The 21,482-nt window shown below is 34.5% G+C and overlaps 1 protein-coding gene across 28 annotated transcripts in view; it reads right to left on the bottom strand.

Moving 5' to 3' along the window:
- Nucleotides 1-21,482, bottom strand: part of DCAF6 (DDB1 and CUL4 associated factor 6) — a 146,842-nt gene that overhangs the window by 23,352 nt on the left and 102,008 nt on the right. For 16 of the 28 annotated variants that reach the window (XR_011438959.1, XR_002807822.2, XM_070267643.1 and 13 more), the window contains 4 exons: nt 15,743-15,860; nt 11,097-11,212; nt 9,859-9,945; nt 9,297-9,624 (listed from right to left, as the gene is read on the bottom strand). Coding sequence is in view for 26 of the 28 variants with exons in the window: in XM_070267643.1 (XP_070123744.1) it covers nt 9,297-9,624; nt 9,859-9,945; nt 11,097-11,212; nt 15,743-15,860 (649 nt within the window). In the remaining 2 variants the exon portion in view is untranslated. Of the gene's footprint in view, nt 1-4,320; nt 4,363-9,296; nt 9,625-9,858; nt 9,946-11,096; nt 11,213-15,742; nt 15,861-21,482 lie in introns of all 28 variants that reach the window. The other 12 variants (XM_023640504.2, XM_070267636.1, XM_070267641.1 and 9 more) reach the window with 1 other exon arrangement.

The following is a 21,482-nucleotide window of genomic DNA, read 5'->3' as shown; positions in this document are numbered from 1 at the left end:
CTAAATTGGCACGTTTAGTAGAGAACTAGGATAAAATATAAGGAGAAATTCATTAAACAGCACTAAAAATATAAGATATGAACAAGGTAAATCCTTTTATAAAACACTATTATATATAGCTATAGTAGTACAAATTAATTGATATTACTGGTATTATTAAACTAGCTTGCAGGAGAACAAAGAAATTTTAGGGTAGAAAAAATAGCTTAAAGACTAGGAGAGACTTGATTTATTTAACCTGAAATTAAATGATTTAAAGGATAATTCAGTTAGCCAAAGGAGGTTAATATAAAAGGATACTCTATTAAGGATAGAGCATGAAGACAAGACTAGAATCATAGCAGGTGAATTGTGAATTAACCTGTAGAAAGAAAATTCCTCACTGTGCAAGTGTGAAACACTAAAAGAAAGTCAAAAAGTCTTCCAGACCAGGTATCTAATGGACTCTATACTCACAATCTAGAATAATCTAGAATACAAACTGGAATGATCTGGAAGAGCATCCTCCAAACTGTGGGATTTTCATAGGTATTCCACTGAACAGGTTTGTATTCAAATAAAAGTGGAAAACAATGGATTAAATAAGCTAAACAGTTTTCTTTAGTGCAAGTTTTCTCAGAGACTTTATTATGCGAATATATTTTTGAATCTCAAAAAGAGGTATATAGAGTATAGTATTCCCAAAATTGTGTGACCTCACTGCAGAGTATGAGAACACTGAGGGCAACAGTAAGCCCCATCTTCCTAATTTCATAATTAAATTCTTCCATCTTAAAATAGTCTGTGTTTATTTTACAAAACTTAAGCTTGATTTTTTTCATTCAAAGATCGAAAAATTAGGTTTTCATAAACATAGGGAATCTATTCTCAATCCCCCCCACCGCTCTGCAACCGGAGAGATTCGGCAATAATTATTACGTTTCTATGTCTCTATTTTCAGAACAGCTATATAATTTTGGTATAGGAACCAAAGGTGCTATGAGTATGTGTCAAACAAACATAATTAAGAAAAGAGAAAGATATTAAAGCCAAAGAATAGTTAAATCCTATTTATTTATGCCTCAGTGGAAATGCTCATTATAACTCTGAATACCACTGTTCTTCAGCATATCAAGTTAAAAAATCTTAAGTTCTTTTAATTTATACTATGTATACATTCTTCTCATAATGACTTAATGGTTTTTAGAAAAGAAAACCTCATTGATTTGAATCTCCAAATTTAGAATTTGTGATTATTCAGAGTTAGGCTCAAATTTACCTTTAAATTATCAATTAAAAAAATGTTTGTTGTCCAAATGAATTTATGAACAAGAGTTTAGAAAAGATGTTACTTGTTTTTAAGAAAAATAACATTTTTAAGTACTTTTAAGAGCACTTATTTATAGTAAAAGCCATGTTAGTGTTACTAAGTCATCTACTGTCACCAACAAGAAAGGTCTATAGATTGGAATCTCAGTCATTTTGACATATATCCTCACAAGTATCTGAAATAAGAGAGGTGGATGGGTTGCTAGAGAGCATCTTTCTGCTTCGGCTCCTTTTCGGGGTATGAGGGGAGGGAGAAATTGGGCTCTTTGCCTCACAACGTGTCAGCAAACAAAGTAAAGGGTAGCAGGCCTGAGGCTGCTGTCTTTTGAAGGGTCTGCTTCCAAAGCCAGCCCCTGGCTGGGGTCCAAGAGCTTGACTTTTGGAACGTTCCCCACATTGTTCTGCCTCCCTGGGACAGTAAGCCCTGATGGACCTGCTTGCCTAGATGGTCTATACAAACAATGTGATTTATGGGGAATACCTACTTTCCCTCTGAGTCTGGAGTTTAGGTAGTTGTGGTTGGCTGCAGAGTGCATACATGACCAGCCCCTAATAAACACACTGGATTTTGAGTCTTAAGTAGGCTTCTCTGGGCAGAAACACTACACAGGTGTTACCGCATTTTATTGCTGGAGCAAGGAGCATATTGTACAGCCATCCCAGGAGGGAGAACGTTGGAAGCGTATGCCTGGATTCTTCCAGACTTTGTCTAATGTGTCTTTTTCCCTTGCCAAAATAAACTATAACCATGATTACAAGTGACTCTGAGTTCTACAAGTCTTTTCTAAAAAGTCATCAAATGTGTGGAGAGGTCATAGGACCCCTGAAACTGTAATTCGTAGCTTTTCATTTATTTCATTTATTTCAAGTTTTAGGAAGCAGAGGAAGAAAACAATAAGCCAGATCATCTAAGGAAATATGAATAAAAATTTAGTTATCTACAGTTTTAGGTAAAAAGGTGTCTTCTTTGCCAACTTTTATTTATGTATGCAAGCATGTATTTTGCTGTCCTTAAGGATGCTTGCCTCTTTTTTGGGAAAGATATACATACACATATGCAAGAAAGTATTACAGGTAGCATAACAGATGTATATAAGGGCACACAGAAGAAATGTTCAGTCCTGCCCGAGATTATGAAATGTATGGGCCAGGAAAAGATTCAAGAAGCAGCAGTTTAGATGAATGTTGAAAGATGAGGTGGTCAAAATGATGGTGACAGGAGGTCATTTCAGTTGCAGGGCACAGAGGAAGTAAAGACATGGAGGCATGAAGTGTATTCAGAGACACTCCAAATACAGCTGATGTAGAGAGTATGAGCAATCCTTGGCAGCAGCCATAACAGAAAACACCCTAGATAACACGCAAAGAAGCTGGGGTTTTTCTCTCTCACAGGCAACGAAGAACCACTGAAAACGGATCTGATGATGGTGGACACAGACTGGAAGGAGTTGGAGGACTATTTAAATAGGAGACTGGGTGAGAGGTGATGAGGTAATAGCAGTTGAGTGAAGAGTAAGGGGTGATTATCATTTTGTTTATTATTCAAAGAAACAGATAATATGGCACCTATCACTCAGAATCTCAGCAGATTATAGAAAGACACATTCACAAAACACTACAGGACAGTCCCTAATGAAGACTGGCCAAATGAGCACTAGAGATAACAATGTGTGATAATTTCATTTTTCTAATTTTATTTATTCTAAGCAGAAGTTTACATTCCGTAAATATCCCCAATGGCTAAAATGGAAAGCAGATTAAATGTGTCTGGTGTCAGGAAAAAACTGCCTTATAATCAGAAATTTCCCCAGACAATCTCTATGTAAGAAAGAAAAAACTGAGGTAGAGAAGAATGAGTCTAATCTCACCCACTCTAAGGGAAGGTAAGTGTCTGTTTTATCATTTCTTCTTAGATTTATAATAATCTCCATTTCAATGTTTTAGATTTTCTATAACTCAGTGAAAGCAACATGGTACTTTTTAGCTGCGACCTTCACTGTAAAAGCAGAAACTGTGAGCACTTGAGATAAGCAAGCTATAAATCAGAAAATCAAAAAAGCTCTGAAACGAATCCCATTTTACTGTCATTTAATTAGAAAGTGATAAATAACAACAGACTAATTTGCAAAAAGTTACCTCAAATATACCTTAATGTTAAAAGACTGGAAACACCAGCACAAAAGCAAAAACAACTGTGAGACTTTTACACGGGAATCCTCGTGAGAATGGGCCTTGACCAAGGATTTCTATACATCTACACTATTTTTTGGCTTATTTCATTATTTCTGTGCTCCCCATGGGGAACTCCACCAATTTTACATTTCTCATTGTTGCTATATGTTACGTTTTATATTCTACTTTGTTTTAGAAACTAATGGTAAATAACAGACGTGCCACTAGAATTAGGTACAAAGTTGACTTTGTCAGTAGACCAGGTTTTGGGTAGATGAACAATGGGGATTGAGTTTCACTTTAAAGTTATATTTAAAAATGTACCCCATTGTTAATTTTCAAATTACAGAAGTGTTTAAGAGTTAAGAGTTCTTTAAAAAATCAGAATCTTAAACCTATGCACAGGATGAGACTCAAGTCCATTTTTAGTCATGGATCTCAAGGAAAAGGAGTATACTTGCATTATAACAAAAAGGGGCTAACTGTTATCCTAATCAAGTTTAAAAAAAAATCAGGTGCATTCTTCAACAAAATATTCAAAGCAAGTAACCAATATTTAAAGTACATCATTTCAGATTACAATTACCTTATCATATGACACACTTGAAGTGAACATCAGTTATATCTGCACACAGGAAATTTCTTTTCATTCTATTCCCATGCAGTGCATGCAGCTAAACATAGTTTGTGAAAAGCAACCTGCTTTACAATGCTTAGCACTTAGAGTTCAGTTAAGTTCAAAGTATTAACTGTTAATAGGAAAGGTGGTTAGCTGTGGAAAAAGAGGACCTGGCAAATTCATCATAAAGAAAAGTAAAATAATGGAACATACTGAATTACCTCATTATTCTATCACCTATTGTTGTTCCTCTGATATTAAATCTAGTGAAGGGAACACAATAACTAAAGTCACTCACAAAGACTTCAAAGAACCAAATATTTAAAGCATTAAGGTCACCACTTTTATCATCAATCATCTAAATCTAAAAAACCTTTTGTTTCCTTTGTGATTTAGGGTATTAAGTGAGAATATGTCATTCAACTAAACGTGTATAAGAAAATTAAGGAAACAAACACTCATCGAAGATAGATTAGAAGGAAGATACTGCACTTAATCCCTTCAATCTTTTAAATAGATTAGATTCTAACCCTGTTACAGAGCTAGGGGAAGGCAGTGACTCATGCTGTCAATACCAGCTACTGGAACACCTACATTAAGCTCCTCACGATTGAGTTGCTCTTTGGGAAATAAAAAGTTAAGCCTGGAACTGACTCATTTGTTCTCACCATAAGACTACATAACAAGCAAGCAAAGAATAAGAGAGCTGTTAACTCTCTAGGAGTTCAGTTCTTTCTCTATGATTACTTTTTTTCTCTGCAGTTTTCTTTAATAAAGAATAAACTTGAATTATTAGAAATACTGAAAGAGTGATCATAATGATGACTAAAAAGATGGTGGCAAATTTATAGTATGCAAAGAATTCTGGCTTTAAAAATGAAGGCCATGTTCCAGAGGCCAGAGTAGGCAACTGGAACCAAATTTCTATGCAAACAAGAAATACTTTAAAAAGGGATTAACAGGCAATATGGGACTAATATCTTGAAGCTTTACAGAAAAGATCTTTAGAGTATATTAATTGAGTCTATAACTAAAAACTATTCAAGACTATGTGAGGACTTCTTCAGGAAGCTTACTTAGATGCTTGTCTTTCTTCAGAGAGCAAAAAACCCTCTTGGGTTTGGCAAGAGGAAGAACTACCAGCCAGGCCATCACACCATTTATTATAAGATGGATTTGGCACCGCGAAAACAGTTTATATGAAGACCATCTAAATAAAAAACCTGACCACTTGCCAGTCACTCCAAGGGCACATGTTTATGTTTCTACATCCAGTATATAAAATCACTAAGGGATACACTTTTATTTATTGCTTTTTAAATACCATGATTAGAAAGTAAATGTTTGATTATTTCTTTCTTTCTTCAATTTAGTTTCCATTTAATGTTCTAGGTTCTTGCCCTAGACAAAGTTAAAGGGGACCAAATATGTAGTGATTCATAGATTTGATTGTTTTAACTTTGGCTACCTGCCAGCAGAGGCATTTTACCATAGACTATAGCTTGGTTTCTCCCTATCAGACTGATTTACTACAGAGCAGGGATCAGCCAACTATGGCTCTTAGGCCCAATCTGCCAGATGCCTATTTGGTTACATTTTAAATGGTTATATAAGTACCTACATAATAGCCTCCATTTGCCTCTTGGCCAGCAAAGTCTAAAATATTTACTATCTGGCTTTTTAGGAAAAAGTCTGCTGACCTCTGCTATAAAGAGTCCCAGTTATATTTATACTGAGACCAGCTATAGTTAACGAGAAGAGCATTCCATTTTAAAATATCTATGTTAGTTGTTAAGGACTTTATTTTCTAAGACATTTCCTTCTCATGCGTGATCTCAGCCCTAAAGTGAAAACCTGGGTCATGTTTACTTAACCAAATTGTAAGAATGTAAATCTTTAAAAAGAAGTCATTACTTTGCATTACAAAGAACTGTTTTGATATTTTTATTACATGGGTGTCAAAAACGACTTAGCTAGAAACTCCTTAGGTTTCATTTAAAAATTCAATTTGGGGCAAGAAAAATTATAAGATCAACTATGTAACTTTACGTACGAATTAAAGTACAGATCTAAGTATATACTTTTACCATTTTTCATTTGGGGGCCACTTCTCTGTCCTAACCAAACTAATCTTGACTAGACGTCTCAAATGGCAGGAAGGAGGGACCTCTAAGACATGCATCCTTTGAGTTGGGCACTTCATCCGAGTGTGAGATGTATCCTTAGACTCTAACAACCAATGGTATGATTGTTACAATAGACCTTTGGAATCCTTTGGAAAGAGAAATTCTCAAAAATCTTATGCCTACTTACATGCTGGTAAATGATTCTTCTCATGTCCTTAAGAAACAAAATTTCTTAAACTTTCTCTCTTTAGAATAAAAGTCAACATATCTATTCCTCCAAATTTAGAAGTAAGATAAATGGGCAGCAGCCTCAATGATGAAAAGCTCTTAGAAAGGTGCAGAAATACTAAAAGTATACTTTATATAGGTAGTTCAAGATTTAATCAAGATAGTGCTAAGGAAGTCAGGAACTATTAAAATAGAAGTCAGAAGGAACATTTTTCACCACTTACAAATTTCTGGTAAATAACTAGAAAAGAATAATGTAAATTTCAAAGAAAAGTGGATGTGCCTGTGAAACAGCCACTACAATAGCATCACCTCAGTATGTCTATTTTTGTATATAAATGGCTTGTATACTGTCCTCTCCTCTTCAATAAATTACTAAGCTTCTTGAAGGGGAAGAATTTTATTCTTCTTCTGTTACTCTTCACTAAGTCTACTACTATGTCCCATAGAATAAAACAGAATAACATATGGGAAACAGAGGCTAAATACCTACACTGAGTAGACAGAATATCAAATAATATTTATTAAAAAAAAAAAAGCAGGGAAGCAAATGTCAACCCAGAGGTGGTTTCAAATCTGGTTCGAAGCATGAGACTATGAATTCAAGAGAACACACAGGAAGTGGGGTCAGTTCCAGGCTGCTGTCCGGTCATCTCTCCTCCGAAACATCGTGCGTCTAGTTCAGCACCTGGGTCTCTCGGGTCAAGGCTATCAGGCGCCAACTGTGTGGCAGATCAAAGGGAGAACCCTTAAAACATATAAATCATCTCCGTATTATGAAAATGATAAAGCTCAACAGAAAGATATTACAGTTTCTGGTAGTATCCCCAAACTAAGGATAATACACTGCAAAAAATTCTGGATTCTCTCAGACCCATTCTTTCTCCAAATTCACTTTTCTCCTTCATGTTATATTACTGCGTTTTAAAAAAAAATTCTCCTAGGTCTAAAATATACAAAACCTCTGCTTAGCACCTCAGTTTCCTCAGCTGTAAAGCAGGCTTGGTATAAAAGTGTTATAATTAGTCTGGATAGAAAATGCTAAATAATTCTGATTTTTTGCAACTGTCTAATAATACATAATTTCTTATCTAAAGAAACAAACCTTGAAAGTGATATGGTGCATTTTACTAGAAAGTGGATACTTAAATTTTATTTTCAGTTATGACCTTAGTATCATTTTTAGATACCTAAGTACAGAAAAAAACAAGGGCATATGTTCACTTATATAAATAGAAGGCCGTAAATGTACAAGCTTAAAATAATTGCAGAATCTACCTCTCCATCCCGGGTTTGAGAAACCATCAATGTGATTTTCAAATTGTGCTACGCTTGCTAACTTCACCTGCATACATCAACTGGTAATGATATTCTAAGGGACTCCCTCTGGGTATAGAAAGAAATGGAACTAAGTTTTACTTGTCTAAAATATATATTAAGAATGCTGAAGACTAATGTGTGGCAGGTAAAGAGAAGATGTTTGACTAATCTCTAAGTACAAATATAGGGAGAGATTACTTCTTTTACATTTAAAAACAGTGCCATTGGAAAGTAAATACGTTGACTAAATATGACTAAAGGAAGATATACATCCTTTCATAGTTAAGGAAAGGCAGTTTCACTGAACTGCAAGCTACACCGTTCAGCATTTTTACTGGTCCTCTGTCCATCTTTATCACCAGAGCCATTCTTATTGTAATTGCTTTTTAAGTCTAAGAAGCCACACAGAATATCTTGGTTGTCTAATATAGCTATCACTTATTTAGTAATTTCAATGCACAAAAGGTCCTGTGATTGACTGATAGATTTTTTAAAAATTCTTACAATTCTAGATAATTATAACCTCGTTTTATAGATATGGAAACTGAACCTTAATGAGACAGTAAGTAATTTGAATGAGGAAATCTAGCTGGTAAGTGGTAAAACCAGGATGCAAACCCAAGTTATTATGCTTTTGATCATCAGACAATACTGACATTCCTTAATGGTAAATTAATCTATTCATGATATTTTTCACTTGACAGAAATGTCAGAATAGTTTATAAATAGTAGTATATTAAGCACAGAAATATGTGAAATAGTTCTTCACTCCTGTGTAAGCTAGGATTTTAAAGATAAAATTTGATTCTCTGCAAGAGGACAGAACTTACAACGAGATATGATGGCACTAATTGTAGAAATAGTTTTCAAAAAGTATGGAATGCAATATACTTTAAAATATTTATTTTATCTACTAAAAAATAAAATATATCCTTATGATCACATAAAATGAAAAACGGGAAAATATATGAACATGCTGGCAATTCAATTTTATTGTAGTTACAATATTTGTTATTTGGTGTAATTTTGCATTTTCTAAATTGAGTTGCTAAGTTTAACAGAAATCAAAGAAAAACATGTTCTCACAAAAACAGAACTATCATCACACTACCTTAATGCAGAGACCATTAGAAAAGCAGAAAAACAGAACATTAAAAAAAACAAAAAACTGATAGAGGCCAGGATGTCTGCAGAGCAATCTGATGGCTAAATATAACTCTGACTTCATTAATAATCTGTTGGTCATTCCCAACAGTCCTTTCTCTTACTCTGTAAATTGAGGAGCAAGCCTCAGTGCTGGAGATACAGAGCAATGAGACCTTTTATTTCCCTCTGAATGCAGTTTGTTCAAAGAATGTAATATGTGAAACTATTTACAGTTTAAAACATTCTGTGAGTTTATACGACTGAGACCCCCTTAGAGGAAGCAACTGTCAAAAATGGAGAGACTCTTTTATGTGATTTCAAACAAAGCCTTGTAAATTGTATTTTTCATAGTTCATGTTAATTAAAAATTTACCAACCTATCACCAGGTCCTGCTCGATACCTTGCACCTGGGATCAGGACTGGGTCATCATCACTGTCATCTGTGTCCTGGAGAGCAGAGTCCCTGGCTGATGTTTCCTCATGAGCCAAAGGCCCGATGGCTTCTGTTTGTGACTGAGGCTCGGGATTGGTGGTATGCTGATTGGCAGCACTCTCAGTGCTAGTTTGATCTGAAGTTCCTGGTTCCTTGCCTTTCTCAGACAAAGTGGATTCTTCTGGAACCCCACAAGGGCTATCAAGATGAAAGTCATTCCTTTCTCCTGAGCTGGAATCCAATGGCTCAGATGTGAATTTGTCTGATTGTGCTGTCAGAAAATAAAGTAGTAACAGTTGGTCATGTCTGCAACATTCATTATTTAATCTAATTTCAAAGCTGACACAGACATTTTCTAATATAGTCTAATTCCCCTATACAGAGAGGAAAATTCCAGAATACATCTATTTGGAAGTGGTCTTTAAAAACTGTGGGGAGACTAACATAGATTAACGCTTATTTTCCCATATGAAGCAAATTATTTAAAGAACACAAGACAACTCACCTATGTCTACACGGTCCTGAACTATGTTTTCTGCAGATGTACCTTCCTGGTGTGTTGTCACATCCTCTGATGATTCCTCAGGAGCTTCTGGGAAATAAACCAAATTACGATTCAATCCAAATTTTTCTAGAAAAATAAACACCAACTTAATACGTCAGCTTTCCTATGCCTGAGTAGTTCTTAAGCCTTTTTTGGGTCATAGAAATTTTTAACACTCAGATAAAACCTCCACCCAGTGTAATGCAAATATGCATGTACAGACAAAACTGTACAAATGCTATCAGGAAGGGCCGTGCAGTTCTGCCCACTGACTCTGCCCAAAGCCCAGGGACCTTCATGAACTCCATGTGAAAAACCTCTGCATTAGATATTTTGATCTTGCTTTTTCTAAACTTCACAAAATCTAAACTTAAAACTGAGTATTTTTCTGCCCCTTCATCATGCATGTGGTATAATCTGCACCATCACGAACAAACAGGAAAGCTGACTCTACCAGAAATTCTGTTTGTCCATTGAAAATATTTATTTGTGAGATTTAACTCCAAGACCCATGAAGGATCAGGTTTTTTTGCTCCTAACTGGACAGTTGCTTACCAGACAGTTCGTCTTACACATATTTCTTATTTATATTTATTCTGTTATATTGAGGTATCTATTCACTGAATAAGAAACAGAATTTATCTGTTCCTTCATTTATCAAGTATCTATTGAAAATCTACTGTGTTCCAGGCTCTGTGCTTGACACTACATTTTATATAATGGTCACATAAAAATATTCTAGGAAAGAGTTCTGAAAAATCCCCTAAATGGCACTTACTCTATGAAATAGAATTCACTCATAACCTGTTTAGATTTGATTCCTTTTTTTCCCCTGCATAAACCACTTATACTCTTTGAAAAAATCAAGACAGATACTGTGAATTTCACTCTAGGTATAAAAACAACAAAGATAATTCAAACTAACATTTATAGCTCACATACTTTCAGTACAATGGTCACCCATCCTGGCCATTGTGGCCACAGAGGAAAACTGTGCTTCACTGCGACTCCTCATCTTAAATGCTTAAGGTCCCTACCTTCTGCATCTGCTGTTTGTTTATCAATAGTAAAAGCTGCACTACAGAGGCAAGAGTAATCTATTAAAAACAAGAAACAAGACTGCAGCATTGAGGGAAGAGAAAAACAGGTGGCCATCCAACACTGGGGTTTTGTAACCACAAAGCAGAGTAAGCCCTTACTTGTCTCACTCTCTCCTCCTGGGGGCTGCACTGAGCTCTGTGAGACCAAGGATTCCTCTTCACCCTCAGATTTGCAGTGGCTCCCATTTCCTCTAGAACTTGAGGCAGTACTGCTCCTATCATCAAAACAAGATAAGTGGTTCCATAAAGCAGTTAATAAATATGAACTTTTAGGATAAGTTTTGTATTTTATAACTAAAGAAGTAGATCAAAAACATTCAGACTACAAATAAACTGCAGGATTACTTTAATAGTACTTGCAAAACATCACTTTCAATAAGCAAGGTGGACTACTCTAATCCACTTTAATCTTAAAAAAGAGATTTAAAAACACGAAAGGATAGCTTCTTCCCTGTTTGGATTCTTCTATGATCTCGTATACATTTCTACACATCTCTCTACTGAATTTTAACTTAATCACATTGTCTCTCTTCTTGTCCTCACTCCAGATGGTGCACCATATCCAAATTCTTAATGGTTTTACAGACTTTGATCATATGTCCTTTTAGACTTTGTTGTTCTACACTATTTTTTAAATTAATACTTGAAAAGAGCCCTCGACATTTCTTTGGTCTTTTGAATTGCCCAGTGGATCACTTCCAGTTCTGGATTGTTGCTCAAATACGGCAGGTGAATGAGCACCACAGTTTTGCAGAAGGATAGGATAACGTTTTCTGTTTTAGTTTTAATACCCACTGATAATGACCATAATTCTGTTAGAATTTTTGGCTAGAGCAGAAGACTAGACCAATTTAAATAGATAATTTTCAATGAATATTCTGTGACAAATCATGGCATTACATATGTGTAAGGAGGGGATTGAGTGGGAAAGAAAATAGAGGAAAATGTGTAGCAATCTGACTAAGATTAGAAGTAAATTCACAGAAATGCAACAATTTCTTAAATTTAGAATAAACATGAACAAGAAATAAGAGTTACAGTAACTTAAAAAACGTTAATTATAGACAAATAGCAGTGACTCAATAAACAATACAAATTATCATGGACTTTCTGCCAAGATTTTATGAAAACTCTTTTAGGCTAATTGCAGAAGTTGATTCTTTTTTAAAAAGGACATCCAAGTGTAATATGATATTTTAAAAAAAGAATGTATTTACATATGCAGATATATGCAAAGAAAAATGTCAGAAAGAAGATGTGCCCATCTTAAGTGTCATCTCAGTAGAATTACTGCAAGTCATTTTTTCATGCTTTTCTCTAGATTCTGAATGTTTTTGCAATTACTATATATTTTTTTTAACCAGAAAGAAACATATAGGAATTTTGGTAAACAGAGGCCAATGTGATACATAAATCTTTTTTTTTCCATTGAGAAAGCTATGATACAGGCATCAATAAAATGCTCAGTGTGTAACAGTTATGATATTTAAAACACTATGGTACTGATATAGGAACAGAGAGCCATTAGTAGAAAAGACAAAGTAACCAAGTAAATATATTTAGCATATGTTAATATGGCATTTTAAATCACAGAGAGATGAACAAATTGTTCAATAAATGGTACTGGGACAAAGGAACAGCCATGTGGAAAAATTAAGCTTAGCTCTATATCACACTTTATGGTAAAATAAACTGTAAAAGGATTAAACATAGAATTTTGTATATAAAATCATAGTAATACAAGAGGAAAATTCACAAAGAAACTTTTCCCCTAATCCTGGGAAGGACAAGGCTTTTCTAAGCAGGAGCTCACAGGCTGAAACCATAAAGCAAAACTATCATAGGTAAACTGAAAGACAAACAACAAACTGGGAAAAATACTTGCAACAAATGAAAGACAAACAGTATTATCCTCACTTAATTCTATAATAAATAAATAGCTCTCATAAATCAACAAGAATAAGATAAAGACCACAGCAGAAAACTGGGCAAAGGATTTGAAAGGCAATTTACAAAAGATAATAATTGTAGCTAACAATTATTTAGGGCCTATCATGTGCCAGTCAATGTGCTAAGTGCTATGTACTTTTTCTGCATGATCTATTAAATCTTCCCAACAATCTTTGAAGTAGGTTCTATTAAATATGCCCATTTTCAAGTGAGAAAACTGAGATTTAAAAAGGTTCAACAGCTCGTCAAGTTCAGAGTCCCAGCTCTTAGTCAGTGTGCTCTACTGCCCCATCTGTCATCAAAGAAACTAAAATAAAAGCAAGACATCACACCAGCAGAGATGAAAAAGACTGCATACTTTTTTGAATTTTTTTACAGTGAATACTGAGTACTCATAATTAGAAAAAAGTTAATGACTGTTTTGATAAAGAAATAAGAAACTAGTGAATGAGAGAATGTAACTTATGGTCAGTTTTTAGAGAAGGAAAAGTGGCATTCAAAAGAAAAGTGAGACTGAAGATTTTTTCTAAAACTTGCTCAGATGAGATTCTTTATAAGAAATCAGCCCCTTCTACACAGAAACATGAGACTAGAATAGAAAAGACATAAAAGAATAAGTATGACAATCTTCTATGATCTCAAATTATGTATTAAGAAAAAGGACCAAAGATATCATGATTTTAAAATGTTGAGGTCAAACACTAGGGCTCATAAAGAAATTTTATGGACTACACCTTCAAATATATACCTAGAATCCAATCACTTCTTACCACCTCCACTGCTCCCACCCTGGTCCAAGACACCACCACCTCTCACCTTGCTTACTGCCACAGCCTTTTAAGTGGGCTCCCAGCTTCTACCTATGGAGTATCCTGTACGCAGCAACCAGAGTTAGCCTTAAGCTTTTACACATCCTCCTTACTTCCTTGGCTGACCCTCTCTGCTACTACTCTTTCCTTTGTTCACTCCACTCCAGCTATACTGTTTGCTTAAAGATCCTTGAACACATTAGGTCTGCTCCAGCTTCAGAGCCTTTGCACTGGCTTCCTCTCTGTCTAGAATGCTCTTCCCCCAGGTATCTGCATAGCTCACTCCTTAATCTTCAAGATTTTGTCCAAATGTCATCTTCCCAATGATGCCTACCCATTCCCTAGGTCTCCCAATCACCCTCACCTGCTCTATTTTCTTCCACAGCACTCAGTACCTTCTAAGATACTCAACAACTCACTTATCTGTATGTTTATTGTCTGTTTCCTCCACCCAGAATGTAAGCTCCAAGAGGGCAGGGATTTTTTGTCTACTTTTTTCACTGATGTATTCCCAGTGTCTAGGATAGCTATGGAACATAGAAAGTCTTCAATAATACTTGAAAATCCTACTTAAAGATTTTAATATAAAATACATACACACATAAACACAAATGGAAACCAGTGAATTGGAATAAATAATATTAACATCATATATCAACATATAATTATATATTAATAAACAATAAACAATATATAACTATATTATATATTGTTTATATTATTATATATTATGCTAATATATAATTATTATATTAATATACAATTAACTATGTTAATATATTAATTATAAAGAATTATCTTATAAATGATTAATACAATTACTATGTTAATACATATTAATATACAATTATACATTAAGATTATATTATCTATATATTAAGTAATATTAATATAGTAATAGTAATAAATTTAAATAAAAATTTTTGGAATCCGTCTCAAGCAAAAGGCCATGAGACAGTGGGAAAAAATATAAGAAGCTCACATAACTTGACTTTTTTAAATGTAAGATTTAACTAGATTAATGAGCAATAAGTACAATCAGAAATGTCATTAAAGCGAATCTATACAACCACTAAATAAATATAAAGTTCAACTTTACTAGCAATCAATTAAACAAAAGTAATTTAAAACCAAGTGTATAACCTAAAAATAAGTGAATATATTGAACACTGGCCTGGAGACAGCAAAATGTGTACTTTCATATGCTGCTGCTAGAAATGTAATGACAGAAGATCCTTTTGAAAATAATTTGGCAATATTTTTTGACCCAGATATAGTTCATTTCTGGGAATATATCTTAAATCAATAATCTTAAAGGTAGAAAAAGCTTGTAAACGAAGATATTCATTATAGCCCTTTTTGGTTAAAAAGAAAAGGTAAACAAATTCACTGCCCAATTAAAGGGAAATGGTTAAGTGAAGTATGGTACATCCACTTGATGGAATATTATATAGCTAGTAAAATAACATTTATGAAAACTAACTTGTAGTGTAGGAATATTTATTTTAAGTCAAATAAATGCAGGCAGGAATAGAGTATATTCAGTACGACTAAATTATGCTTTAAAATTCAAAACAAAAATCATATATATATATATATATATATATATATATATTTATATACACCAAAACTGCAAAAAGCTCCAATGTTACCTTTGTTCTTTTTGCACTAACGGTCTTTAGGTGATTAATTATTTTTACCTTTCGTATTTTCTATCAGAACTACTCTCCCAGGACCAGCAATATCAGCACCACCTGGGAAGTTTTTAGAAAAGCAAGTTCTGACCCCACCCCAAGCTGAACTCTGAGAGTGGGGCCCTGTAATCTGTGTTTTAACAAGCTCTCCAAATGATTCTGAAGCACGCTAAAGTTTGAGAACCAACATATTACAGCAAAACAAACCATAAAGATGAGGAAGTGCTAAAAATAATATCTAATACAATCCTACAAAATGGCTAAGAACATCTTTACAAAAACATTAACTTACCATTCATCTGTAAAGTTCAGTTTTATTGTGCTTGTAGTTGTTCCTTCTGTGCTGTAGTGCAAACTTAAAACTGGTTCACCTGTCCCTGGTTTGGGACTCAGCTTTTCATTATTGTTATCTGAAAATTGTGTTTAAAACATTTGAAAAAGTCTCTGAAACCGATAAAAAGATGACATTTCCTAAAACTTATAAAACTTAAATTAGGTTGTCCTTCTCATAATTCTTTCTCACATCTGTTAAGGCTTTCACTTAAAGGTCAAAGGCACGTGTTATAGAAACACTCACATTTCAAAGTGGCATTGCATCAAACTCTAGCTTTGTGTACACGACTCCCTTTGACTCAGATGGAAATCACACACATTTGAAAACCATATTTAGTTGTTAGGAAATCAAAGAATATTAACATGCAATGACATACATTAGAAACTTGTACTTTTATTTAATGAAATGCTCATGATTTTAATTCTTCAGTTGCTAGAGTATTAAGAATAACTAACATTGGCTCCTTCAGAAACACTGAGAAGATGCAAAGGCTCCGAAAGAAGTTGTTCAGTAAAAACTTTGCTACAATTAAATGCTATCAAATTCTTTCTGTTCTTTCAAATGCATAGACTAGAATCTAGGGAGGGATTACAGCCTGCATTCTATTGGGAGTGGAGGAGAAGAAAATTTACTGTGCTTTTTTATTTTCTAAAACTTTTTGTTATAGGATCATATATTTTGGTATATTTCTTTTCCTCCTCCTGACTAATCTTGCAAGAAATTTGTTTACTACATTATGGAAATGGCAATTTCACCTTAAGAGTCTACAGGTGATGTCCATGATATATACCTCTATCTCAACATACAAAATATTTGTAAAATAGCAAATAAAATCAGGAAACTCTATAGAAATTGATATAGATGACTTCAAAGTCACCCCTCCCCCCCACAAAAGAGGACATGGATATTCAAAGACAAAATTAACTAAGAGCTTTAAAATTTTTTCCTTTTATGATGAATAACAGCTTGGGGGAACATGAAAATACAGAGGGAGTAGAAATTCCTATATAATCAAACATGTAACATTTCTGCCAGCTGCTTGCAGAAAGAAAACTTTTCTGTGACATAATTGTTTTCTTGATACCAGTTGAAGGGCTGATATAGTAGTACTGAAGAAAAGCTTTCTATCTTGAAAAAAAACAACAAAAGCATTAACAACTTAATAAAACCACAATTCCTCAAGCTTTGTGGGCATTAGGTCCACTCTATATTGCAAGGAAAGACTTCTATCTTTTTTGCATTCCTCTTGAAGATGTTGGAGACTTATTAAAGAGAACCTTAAAGAGAGCAGAACTCTGCTCTCCTTCCACCCTATGATAGGACAATTAATGACTTCAAACACAGAACTGCAGAACAGAGGAAAAAGGATTTCCTCCAAGAGATGAGAAGTCAAGCTGATGATAAAACTCAGGAGTGTCCCTTTACATCTGCACTTCTAACTAATGAGAAACCCTCTCCTATAACATTAATCACTATTTGAAAATAAAAGTATGAAAGAATTATAAAGCTGGCCTCCCAATGGTAAAATCACTTTGTTTCTGTACTACTTTTGTAATGACTATGCCCTTGATAGAAACAGCTGCTGGAAATAAATTAACAATCCATTACAACACTCAAAGATTCAGTATTAGATTCAGTGTTTTAGAGGTATTTTACCAAATGGCATTCTGATAAAATAACTGAATTCACAGACCTTCAGCATACACGAAATTATCAAGAGAAGAACTTTTAAAATATCTGCCCCACCCTTAACCATCTTTGAAAAATTTGCTGTTTGTTAGTTATTTGTCCACATACAGTTTCCCTTTATTTTTTAGTTATGTTGCTGAAATTTTGGTCCCACTGAGGCAAGTCACGGTCATCTTTAGGCATGTGGAATTGGTGAGGAGAGACAGCTGAAAGATTCGAGGATCAAGGAAACTAATAGGCAGAGCTTGCGCTAGTTCTTTCATTCTCTCTCATAACACTATAAAGTGCTGTGTTCTTTATTTTTATTTTAAAGTAAAGAAACAGAAAACAAAGCAGATGTGAGAGAACTGCAGGACTGAATTTCTTAGATCTAACTAGGTTATAGAAGCGTAAGTTATAAAAAGCCTTGTGGAATTTAAATGCTATATCAGAACTTTCCTTTGGAGGAAAATTAAAGAGACAGTTATAGGTACTTGCTACCATGACTACAGGAATATAGTAAACAAAGGGCAGTTAAAAGGTCAGAATTTAAATGTACACAGCTCTTATTTAAATTTATATAGCACCCCCACCCCCCAAAAGCAAGAAGCTTCTTGAGAAGATCACTGTTAATTAAAATCTTCTTCCCTATGGTATCTACTACAAAGTTATTTAATCTCTCATGAATATGATCTATATATTGTAAACCACATAAAACATAGTAGTATTCCTGTAATTTATAAAGTGACTATAGTTGACAGAATTTGTTCAATTAAGTTGTTAATGAACTCACCAGCCCTGTGCACAACTGGCCCATCACTATATAACAGAATACACTCTTCTGTTAGCTACAAGAACTTCAGAGCCTGAGTCTGGTTATCTCCTTGTAGGCTGCACATAAAGAAAGAGTGTCTCTGGCAGAAAAGCTACACAATGCAGAGCGCAGTTCCTTCAAATGAGGTATCAATGGGCATGTATCTCCAAGGTTTAGAATTCTGCTCCTAGCCTTGTGCCCCACTCTTCCTAGTTTAATACTCCTCTTCTGGAGCATATACAACTTATCGGGTGGAATCTTCTCAGAAATGTAGATCCCTGAATTACTAGTGAATTAATTTCACAATTTGTTTTTGATAAAATGCATATTTTAAGCTACAAATGTCTAAGAAAAGTCTACTTTAAAGAACTAAAAAATTAAATGTTTTATTTTTACTTTATTTGAAAAAACATTTGTAGCCATTTTAATTTCCATAACTTGCTCTATTTGTTAGAAGTTGGATCAGCAAACACATTCTAAAAACTGTAATATTCAAACCCTTACGTATATAATGCACAAACACATATTACTGAAATATTATGCTTAACAAGGAGAGATTTTAACTTAAGAGCCTTAGAGTTTGAACTTCACCTAAACACACAAATGACTTTATTTAGAAAGCACCATCATAAGTAAAATTTATTGAGCATCACTATGTTCCAGGATATATATTAAAAAAAAAGATACATAAAGATTTTCTTTTTCCTTTTTCTCCCCAAAGACCCCTGGTACATAGTTGCATATTTTTATTTGTGGGTCCTTCTAGTTTTAGCATGTAGGATGCCGCCTCGGCACGGCCTGATGAGCGGTGCCATGTCTGTGGCCAGGACTCGAACTGGCAAAACCCTGGGCCGCCGAAGCGGAGCGCTGCGAACTTAACCACTCAGCCACGGGGCAGCCCCTGTATCCTTTTTTAAACCTTTGTAGTTCCTATATTATCATCTTCATTTTACAGATGATGAAACTGATAATGAGCTAGATTTTTTTTCTCTAGTTATCAAGGTTTCCTTCTATATGAAGTTCCTACTTACTATACTGTCTTGGAAATAACTTGAATACAAAGTAGAAAATAAGACTTCTTAAATAAATAACTATTTTAATTAAGAAATATCAATTATTGGTGTTGTTATTCCTTGGAAACGATGCATAATTCCTCTCAGCAACATTAATATAAGTGATAAAAGTTCTGGTAGCCCAAACTGTCACTTTGGAAACCACGACAGATCTTCTTCCAGGACACTTGGGGACTCAACTGTTCCTTCTTCTCAAAACATTATAGGACAAGAAAATTAATTAAACTGTGGTACACTCAGCACAAGGGCAGTGTAGTGGGGAAAAAAATCACTTTTAACTTCTCCAACAATGCTGTTTTTAGATGGCCATTCTATATTACTTAGTAATTATAATTATTAAAAACAACTGCTGTTAGTAGCTTGGCGTGGTCTCTATCAAGGCAAACTACCACCTATTTAAAACACATGCTTCCGAAGTACAGTAATAACATAAAAATCAAGACAATATACTGTCAAAGACTTCATTTTTCAGGGTTAGAAGTGAACAGTCAATAACATGAGAGTCTGGAAACCAAATTTAAAATATCCTTTCCAGAAATGGTATAAGAGCCCTTTCAGGTTAGTACATTGGCTCAGAAAAAAATTTCAGACTGTGTTGAAATATAATTTGAAAGCAGTTTCTTTGAATTTTTAATCAGGTATCTTCAAAGCCTTTCACAAAAGAACCACAAAGTAACGTGTTTTGGGTAATGCATATGTTTTCAAACTATTTAATCTGGACTTTCACTAAGAAATTATAATTATTTGTGGTTCCAAAAAACATGCTCGAAGACATACAAAAAAATTGTGTGCTAACAGTAGTACAAAATATGCTATCATGGTAACCAGGTTTGTATATCATCTAAATATTGATATGGCTGTTTGGACTTTCACTGGGATACCCCCGGAGACCTAGCCTATGTGTGTGTTTAAAGAAAGTATTCAAAGTGAATATTAACTAGAATATGGTCACAATAATTTGTGTAGAACCCTATGCCAAACTTCCTCTCTGCTTTTATAACTGTACAATCATACATTCATCACCTATCATAGCCAGACAACCTGTGAATCATATAGAAATAATGTATTCTTCAAAGGGATTTTCCGTTATACAATGAACTTGTTAAAATTTCTCATTCCATTATGCCAAATGATTAAAAAAATCAAATCTAAAAGGAAACAAAATATATGGTGGAATTCTCTGAAAAAATGTAGACATGTCAATGATAAAGTTCCACTCTCTCAACAAATTTTCCACCCCAATTTACTTGGCTTACATAGAAGAAAAGGCAAATTTCTCAAGTATTGTTTCTAAACCAATGCAAACTTTCCATTTTTATAGGTCAGGAATCTTTAACTTTTCTGCAGACCTCAGACTACTAGATACTCAGTTCTTACAATCATTTGTATAAGGAGGCATATTCTGATTCAAAGTGGAGAACCTGTTTCTAGTAGATTCTTAACAGAGAACACCTATCTATCATATAGATCTGTGAGGCAAGATGTTTTATTCTAAAAACGAGTGTTCTCATGAGTGAAATCTGACTATATCAAAGTTAACTATTTTATGAAAGTCAAAACCATTCAAAGTGCAACTTTAGTACTGAATAAATCGGGAAATCTCCCCCATATAATCTATTATTAGTCAAATTTTCTTCCTGGCAATGAAAACTCAACCTCTATGTCAATTATAATAATTTTAATCCAAGAATTTTTTTCACGACATAACCCAGAAATGTGAATTGAACTTAAACACGGGGTTAGGAGGCACGTCAATCCAGACCGTGCCTTGTTCCACATTCCCAAAGATGCTGACAGTTCGGGGGGAAACGCAGGAGTCATTTTACCTATGCTACCAAGGCTCTCCTCCCCACTACTCCACAACTATTAGCCTTGTATCCCTCTGTTCATAAAAGTCTCCTATTCCTATTTCACTTGCAGTCTCGAGGGAGAACAGATAGGAAGAAAGTAGGTAAGGATGTCCAGCCCACGTGGCGCCTAAGCCCTGCCGAAATCCTCATTCAGTATTTCTCTTTTCATGACTGTTTCTTCAGGTAGATTCTCTTTTAAAAAATCAAACCTGGGCCAGGCCCAGCTGCCTAGCGGTTAAGTTTGGTGCACTCCACTTCAGTGGCCCAGATTCAGTTCCCTACACTGCTCTGTT

Source organism: Equus caballus, chromosome 5, assembly GCF_041296265.1.
Source record: "Equus caballus isolate H_3958 breed thoroughbred chromosome 5, TB-T2T, whole genome shotgun sequence".
NCBI classification, from domain to species: Eukaryota; Metazoa; Chordata; class Mammalia; order Perissodactyla; family Equidae; genus Equus; species Equus caballus.
Note: the sequence above shows the minus strand (reverse complement) of the source record. Positions and strands in the feature narration are given on the sequence as shown.